General features: G+C 36.2%; 1 protein-coding gene across 1 annotated transcript; it reads left to right on the top strand.

Annotated features, from left to right (window-relative positions):
- Positions 2,246-8,572, top strand: LOC105162620 (lysM domain receptor-like kinase 3). The gene is made up of 12 exons (XM_011080694.2): positions 2,246-2,967; positions 4,548-4,581; positions 4,707-4,711; positions 4,847-5,008; positions 5,682-5,878; positions 6,071-6,160; positions 6,592-6,685; positions 6,768-6,919; positions 6,994-7,088; positions 7,451-7,589; positions 7,709-7,807; positions 8,171-8,572. Exons 1-12 carry the CDS (start codon positions 2,358-2,360, stop codon positions 8,333-8,335), a joined length of 1,842 nt encoding a protein of 613 aa, XP_011078996.1. The 5' UTR covers positions 2,246-2,357; the 3' UTR covers positions 8,336-8,572.

The following is a 9,038-nucleotide window of genomic DNA, read 5'->3' as shown; positions in this document are numbered from 1 at the left end:
GGTAAGTGCTTGCGTCCCTCGTTCTTCTTCGGTTCTTTCTCTTCCTCTTTGCCTTTCCTCTTGACGGCAATGGAAGGGTCCGAAGCATTGGACTCCTCGATCGTAATATATTCTTGTGATCGCATGAGTAAGTCTTCCAAAGTGTTAGAGGTTTTCTAGATATAAACTCTTTGAATCTTCTGGGGAGCAAGTTTTGTTGAATGATGCTAGCCAACAACTCATGCTCGATATGGGGCACTTCGTGTTTAGCCTCCACAAATTTTTGCATATAGTCTCTTAAGGGATCATTCTCCTTCTGGCCTATGGTGAATAGGAATGCGGTTGTTTTCAGGACTTTCTTATTCATGGAGAAATGATGTAAATAAAATATTATGTCAACTGCTCGAGGCTAGAAATAGTTTCAGGGGGCAGTTGGTTGAACCACGCCAGGGCGCGCTTGGAGAGTGTAGTGCAGAATACCTTGTAGTAAGCGGCGTCACTTAAATCATACCAATCAATTTTGGTATAAAATTTGTCTAAATGGTCTTATGGGTCTCTTGTTCCATCATACTCCGACAGATTTGATACCTTAACACCTGCTGAAAGTGCTTCGACCAGGATGGGGGGGCGAAAAGGCTACGTCTTGGAGGGGCTATGACCAATGGCAAATAAGGATCATCGGTTCCCCTAGACGGTGGGGGGGCAAAAGGTTGCCTTCATTGGGGGGGGGGGGGGTTCTAACCTCAAGTCGAGAGATTCTGTTGTTCACTTTTTCCTGCCTCTGCTCCTCTTCCTCTAGAATCGAGGATAATTTTCGAATTTTGTGAGGGAAAGGAGGGGCGAATTCGTGGGATGATGTGCTACAAATTGGGCTACTGCATGTGTAGCTGCCAGAGTGGATGCATCGCAAATCAAGTCTAACAAAGCTTCTTGTGTTAACTGTACCATCGATTCTTAGGGTGAAACCTCGGGGGGGTGTTCTCCTCTAGGGTGAGGGTGGAGATTGTTGACGAGGTGGGGGGTTCTCCCCGTTGATAGAAGCTTGTTCATGAGGTAAAGGGGATATCCAACGAGGTGGCGATTGTTTATGAGGCGGGTCTTGTTTCGCTCCAATCATTTGTGCTTCGCGGGTAGTGTCCACCTCATGGACGTCGCGGGCTTGAGACCTAGTTTGCATACTCAGTGTTGGGGTAATATTTTTCCACAGACGACGCCAATGATGTGGATGTTGTTTCTACTAAGGGATTGATGGGAAATTACCTCAACACAATAATACCACTAGGTCTTGCTCTTTTCTTAGTGAGAGAAATTTTGGGGTATATGATACGTCAAATCAATGATAAAGACCTGCAATAAAAAATATTTTGACTATTTATAGTGGGATATGAAATTTTATGGTGTTGTGGAGTATAGGTCCTTATGGTCTATCTTAGGGTGAAGTTACAAATATACCCTCAATAATCTTTTAATATTACCAACATGTCCATCATATATTAATTATTTTTATACTATACTTTTTTTTTTGTTTTACTTACTGAAAATTTTAAGAAGAGTAATAATAGTTTTCAATAACTATTTTTTTATTTCGAATAAAAAATATAATACTGAACAAAAATATAAAAAGAAATTGATAATTTTCGAAACTTAATTAATTAGCATTACCTTAACGTGCATGTTAGGTGATGTAATTTATCACTTTCTAATGGACCGTGCAACACGATTTATATTAATCATTTTAGCAGCATCATCGAACACGTTTGTCCTCAAAAACTGATTTTCTACGAAAATAAAGCCTTCAAAATTATAAGTCATGCAAGTTTTAATTTTTTTTTCATGTACAATTAATATGAAATTATATATATATATATATATATATATATATATAACTAGGAATAATGAACACTAGAAAAAAAGCATGATCTTATATTATATATATATATATATTATTGAAAGTCAAGGGTTGAGTATGAATGGATACTAATGGAATGCGTCACTTGTAAATTGAGAATTTTTTAAGGAGATGTAAATATAATTTTAAATTTTTTTAAAAAATAGAATTTAATATTTTCAGAAGGGGTTTAGGTGGAATTAACACTATAATTAACTTTCTCGGGGGAAGAAGAGAGCGAAAATTGAGAGCAAATAGATGGTGTTTTTGGTATTTTTGTAAATAATTGTGACTAAATTAAAATAGATGAAAAGTTTTGGGGCAGATGAATAATAAAGAAATATCTGTATCTAAATTATTGTAGAGAAATCAAAGCAAGAAGAGAAGATTCTCCTTTGAAGTCAACTGTCAGAAATTATCTCCGGATACATCAAATACAAATTTGATTTTTCCTCAAATTTTTTATGATCATGGTACATAGCACAACACCATGATGAAGCTCTTAATCGGAATATTCTTGATCGGAATACTCTCCGCCGCCGATGGCCGTTGCAGCCGTGGCTGCGACCTGGCGTATGCCTCCTACTATGTGTGGCAAGAGTCGAACCTGACTTTCATTTCCGATATGCTGCAGACCCCAATTCAAACAATCCTCGACAACAACCGTCAAATCGCTAACCGAGACAGCGTGCTCGCCGATACGCGTATAAACGTGCCCTTCACCTGCGACTGCCTCCGCGGCGGCGAGTTTCTCGGCCACGATTTCACCTATAGGACGTCTCCCGGCGATACTTATGGATTGATTGCGGGTACTTACTACTCGAATTTGACGACTGTCGACTGGTTGCAGCAGAATAACATATACCCGGCCTTCAATATTCCGGACACAGGTGTGGCATTGAACGTGACGGTGAATTGTAGCTGTGGGGATAAGACTGTGTCGCCGGATTATGGGTTGTTTGTCACTTATCCTTTGAGGATAGGGGAAAGCTTGGAGTCGGTGGCGGCGGCGAATAATTTGAGTGCGGATTTGGTGAGGAGGTACAATCCGACGGCGAATTCCAGTTCAGGCAGTGGATTGGTGTTTATCCCGGTTAGAGGTGAGAAACTTTATTCATTTTCTTCATAATTTTCTTGTTATGTTGATGATATTTTCTTTCTTGATTGTTATATTATAGCTGGTAGACTATACTTTGGCTGTTGTCCCTAGAAAAGTTGTGAATAGCTGTTGTTTAAAAATTAACTCAAAGGGTTGTGTTTTTTTAGTGGAAATAAGTTGTAGGTGCAATGGAAGTTGAGATTATTTGAGAATTAAAAAAAAAAAAAATTGAAGTTGGAGTGATTGTTAAAACAACTTACTTAAATTAGTTTAATTTAAGCGGTTCAAAGGCATAAACTGTAGATTAAGAAAGCACTCTTTTAAGCTTATTTTCGGCAAACGCTAACACTATGTACTTGATTTTGGTGTCAAAATCGAGTCTATTTTCCCTTGTATTTACATCTCCATAGCGTTTGATGAAGACATAATGATTGGGACCAACTCTGGTAGTAACTTGTGGAACACGGGGTACCAAAATCTTTTTAATGATATTGTTGAGGTACCAAAAAATATATTTTTGTCTAAATATAACATATATATATATATATTTAATAAAGAGAATAATTGAGACAGTCAATTAATTGATTCCTCCAATAATCACTATACTAAATGCATTGAAAGCTTACACTCTAGCGGCATCATGAACATTACTAGTATCATTTGATTTATTGTCAATCATTTATAGAGCAAATATAAAATAATCTTTTGAAATTTGTGATTTGAGATTATTATTGTCTTATGAGTCATACCAGTCATTTGTTTATCATATTACTTTTATTATAAATAAAACTAGAAGTTGTACTTGAAACAATCTACTATTATGTGATAAATGCAAGAATAACTATACCCTTACTTCCTCTATACGTAAGAAACAAAAAACCTAAAAAACAACTATTTTCCTTATTTTGCTACTGTAATTTATGGTAAGTGTTTTATTACATTTACTCTCTTTTAACTATATGACATTACATTCCCTACGAGTTTTGATGCAATATCAATTACAAAAAGATAATAATAATAATAATTAATCAATAAATACTATATCTAGCTAAATACAATTAACCAATGTTATAAAAAAAACTAATCAAATAGTTTACAAGATATAGATAATAATTTGGGAACATCCAATAGTAAACACGGGAAAAATGCAAGCAACCCCCTTGTAATATTGCGAATAAGCAATTGAAAAAAAAATGGCAATTTACCTCCCTGTGTTTTTATAATGCAGTAATTTTACCCCATTGTGTGTTTTGAAATGATACAATTTTACCTCCTTAAACAAGGAGGTAAATTGCTTCACTTTAACCATGACAAGTCATCTATATCTTCTTTGTGCTGTCCAAGTATTAAGCATGAGGACTCTGAGCTTTATATGAAAGTGGTCCATTTATTAGAAGGCTCGGTCATAGTGATTGGTTTTTCCATGGACTCCTTGATCTAGTCGAATATTTACCACTGGAAAGTCTGGCATTCTTCCTAATTATCTTGTATATGCTCCTTGATTTGAACTTCTTGATGGTAATTCTCATGGCTCTACTGATTTATATGTTGCTCTAATAAAATCTCCTGATTTATATGCAGACCAAAACGGGAGTTTTCGGCCTCTAAACAACAGGTAGCATGTCTTTTTAGCTATGGGTTTACGATGCTACACATCTTTATTGAGTGGTTCAGCTTGTAAGTATAGTATAAAGTTGTATACTTATCTCAATTCTTTTTCCTTTTTGGATCCTTTTGCAGCAAAGGTGGTCTGGCCTTCTCCTCCTATGGGTTTTAATGTTATATTTCTTGTTTTCCAAATTTCCACTATGGATACAAAATAAATACATCCTGGAAATTGTACATGCTTCTACCAACTAAGTGCTACCCCTCAAATTCAGGATTGTCTGGTGGAGCCATAGCCGGGATATCTGTTGCTGGGATAGCTGGGGTGTTGTTATTTGCAGGTTGTTTATATGTAGGATTGCTAAGAAAAAAGAAGGAAGAGAAGATTCAATTGCTCTCAACAGTACATGAAGATCAGTTACAACAAGTTGGTCATGGTACTTTTTGAATCATTTCATAGTTCTCTATGGTTCCCTTTGTTTGATGTTCAAGCTTACTTGGAACACCTTACATTTCACTGTAGGTTGAGAATAATTTGAAAATTAGAGACTTGATGCAACTTTTTGTTAAGCATCAATAAATATGCCATTTATGGGCAGCCACGTTTTTTCTCATGTGGGTTTCCTTTCTGGATTCCTTCCGGTTTATTTCACCAACTTGTTGCATGTTGCAGATGTCTAAATGACCGGGTGACTGATCAGGTGTTTCTGAATAATTATATGAAAGTATGTAGTCTCCCAAAAACCAGTCCTTCCGACACTCCACTTTAGTGGGGCGTCTTCCACACAGATAATAACACATAAACAAGAAAGAACTGATCTTATTGAGTTTTACACTCTAAAGAGAACATTCATCCAGTAAACGTGATTCTCATTAGAGCCAAATACGTATACTAAACAGTAGATACTTCTTTAATGAATGTTGTTCTTAAGCTAGATGCTGATAAATATGGGCCAAGCATAATATGGACATATTATTGTATTTGTTCATCAGTTTCACTGGAAATGAATAACACTACATTTGTACTGCAGTTCAGTAGAATGGATTTGCTGCACAGTAATTATGTTTCTGTTATCTTCTCATGCTATTTGTCTTTCATTTCTTGGTTAGCTCCTGGAGACATCAAAACACTAGATTCTGCTGGTACTCGGGATGGAGCATCTCCAGGTCTTACAGGCATTACTGTCGACAAATCTGTTGAGTTCTCATATGAGGAACTCGCAAGTGCTACTGATGACTTCAGTATTGCTAATAAGATTGGTGAAGGTGGATTTGGTGCAGTCTACTATGCCGAGCTCAGAGGTGAGGTAAGTGCAAAGTTTCAATCTGCCTAGCTGAAAAAGGAAGTATGAGATTGCAAGATTAGGTCCAATTATATTCAGGTCTCAGTCTTTATGTGAAAACATGCAATTGTTATGTACGCATGGTTGTGGTAGGCATATTTGATATTGGGTTTCTGTAATATCATAATTAGATTTGCCTCACAAATTTTTGTGCAGAAAGCGGCAATTAAGAAAATGGATATGGAAGCCAGTAAAGAATTTCTCGCTGAGCTGAAGGTTTTGACAAATGTTCACCACCTCAACCTGGTATTATATTAATTCTTCAGCAAATTCAGACTCATTTAGGTTGTACTTGAGTGGAAATATGGGATTTGAGGAACGGATTTGTAACTAGGGTTTTCAAATGACCCCAATATTGGTTGGATTTTGTATCTATGATGATGATTGAATTATTAGCTTACCTCTATCCCCTGAACTCTTCAACAAATCCGGTTATAGTTTTCTTTGCATCCTTGAGTCTGCTACCAGTAAAATTGCAAGCCTGGAAATCTGTATCTAAACAAACTGTGTCGAGGTTGTCCCACATTAGTTTTGATCCTGAAAAGAATCATATTATGTTTTACCAAGAAACAGCTTTCTACATCATGCATTTCAATGTTCTAGAACAACTCTGTTCCAGTTAGTGAATATAATAAAAATTAATTGCTTGCTAACTTTTTCCATATCTTTGGGTACAGGTGCGCTTGATAGGATATTGTGTTGAGGGCTCTCTCTTCCTTGTATACGAATACATTGAGAACGGAAACTTAAGTCAACACCTCCGAGGTTCAGGTGAGCCTTGTTCAAATATATAAATGTGATGCAACAACTGCGCTTTCACAAAAATAGCTTGTTATATGAAGTAATTTTCCAGGCAGGGAACCACTGCCGTGGTCAACTAGGGTGCAAATTGCTCTTGATTCAGCAAGAGGTCTTGAATATATCCACGAGCACACTGTTCCTGTCTACATCCACCGTGATATCAAACCAGCAAATATATTGATAGACAAGAATTTCCATGGGAAGGTTTGTACTGAAGCCTGGATCTCATACTCAAGCATGAAGATTTCTTCATAAAACAAACTGAATCTGTTGTGCAGGTTGCAGACTTTGGTTTAACAAAACTGACTGAGGTTGGAAGTAGTTCGCTGCCAACAGGCCGACTTGTGGGAACATTTGGTTACATGCCCCCTGAGTAAGTCCGCTAGCTCATCTTCATGCGTAGTGTCTGACATCAATTTTGGTTACTTTGTCTTGCGAGTATATTTGAATTTTGCATGATACTTGTCTAAGTTGTCTGCACAATTACAACCTAATTAATGGAGCGTAAATCGCAAACCAGCTTAGCTCTGTTTTCTCAAACATCTATTCCTCGCACCACTCAAGGATATAATCTAGTCATAAAGTGATGACATATCATGGCTATTTAAAGTATTAATTAATAGTCCACAAGAATAGGACAATTAGTAGTAACTAATATTTTCCTCTGCTGAGAAATTTTTGGTCTGTTGGGCAATGCAATTGGACACAAATCCAATACTGTAATTCTGCTTGCAGGTATGCTCAATACGGCGATGTTTCTCCAAAAGTAGACGTGTATGCTTTTGGTGTTGTTCTTTATGAATTGATTTCAGCCAAGGAAGCCATAGTTAAGGGAAATAACTCCGCTGCAGACTCAAAGGGCCTTGTCGCTTTGGTAAATTGTTTTCGACTTACACGAACATTAAATCCAAAAATGTGTTTGTGAATAATTCGTCTGCGTAAATGGGATTTGGCTATTTACATGCTCCTGACGCGATCTACTTCTCTTGCTAGTTTGAAGAGGTTCTCAGTAAGCCTGACCAAACTGAAGAACTGCGGAAACTGGTCGACCCTAGACTTGGAGATAAATACCCCCTTGACTCAGTCCAAAAGGTTCGGTATTTCTCTTAATCAGGCTTTTTTGTGAAAATAAGTTGAAAAGAGTGTTGTTTATTTACAATTTATATTTTAGAATAGCTTATTTTAAGCTCATTTAAACCAAATTCTACAAGTTTATCACATACCAACTTTGGCAACTTATTAGTCAAATTGCAAGTATCAAGTTTCTTTACCAAAACACAAGAACTTCGACTTTTTCCACTTTTCACTTTTATTTTCAAATAGTCCTAACTTTCACCATAACTAAATTTGCAGGTTTTTTTAAACAATTTATTTTCATTACAAAAATATGAAGATATTGCAAAGTAATATGCAAAATATCAACTCTCTTCGTTTACACTCTCTTTGTGATTATAGATGGCAATGCTTGCCAGAGTTTGTACTCATGAAAATCCTCAGCTTCGACCAACTATGAGATCGATCGTTGTTGCATTGATGACTCTCTCGTCTACAACTGAAGATTGGGACATCGGCTCTTTCTACGGAAACCATGGCCTCTTAAATCTGATGTCTGGGAGGTAGGGAGTAGCAATGAGCACGTCACATCATTGGTCCGTATCCCTGCTGCTTTGGCACGAGTCGAGCAATTGGAAAAAGCAATGCCGTATGTGTGTAATATGTATATGTTTCTGTACAATTCTTCTGTGTTGTTAGGTGAAGACGGAAATAGTTACCGTAGATAAGTAACATTGATATTACTCGAGCAAATATTGTATTTAAATTGGTGATTTATTTTCAATTGGATTTTCTATTCCGAATCTTGTCGTATCTTTTATTCCATTTTAATATATACATGTGCATAAGTTTTTTTTAAATAAAATAAATGACGTAATCTTTATACATATGGTGGTGTATATATTAAATGGAGTAAAAGATGTAATATGATTTATTATAAAAATCGATTTTGGATTTATTTAGTCTAAATAGGGGTGGCAGATGAGTCGAATCAGCTCGACTTTGAGCTTGACTCGAGCTCAAAAAATTCGAACTCGAGTCGAGCTCCTATCGAGCTCGAGCTCGAGCTCAGTTTTAAGTGTTCACCAGCTCGCGAGCCAGTTGCGAGCTGGTGAATATTTTTTATTGTTTTTATATATATTTTTAATTTTGAATTCTTTATATATTTAATTTTATATTTAATATTTAATCAGTTTTATAATGTAAATTGATCATATATTATAATTATTAATCAATATCATATATTTTATTTTGGATAATAATAAATTAT

This window comes from Sesamum indicum, linkage group LG5 (genome assembly GCF_000512975.1).
Source record: "Sesamum indicum cultivar Zhongzhi No. 13 linkage group LG5, S_indicum_v1.0, whole genome shotgun sequence".
Lineage (NCBI taxonomy): Eukaryota > Viridiplantae > Streptophyta > Magnoliopsida > Lamiales > Pedaliaceae > Sesamum > Sesamum indicum.
This window is presented reverse-complemented; position numbering and strand designations above follow the sequence as displayed.

Coding starts and splice junctions, on each gene's coding strand:
- LOC105162620 (XM_011080694.2), top strand. CDS start 2,358: ATGATGAAGCTCTTAATCGGAATATTCTTGATCGGAATACTCTCCGCC. Junction 6,161..6,591: donor ATGTTCACCACCTCAACCTG/GTATTATATTAA, acceptor CTTTGGGTACAG/GTGCGCTTGATAGGATATTG. Junction 6,686..6,767: donor TCAACACCTCCGAGGTTCAG/GTGAGCCTTGTT, acceptor GTAATTTTCCAG/GCAGGGAACCACTGCCGTGG.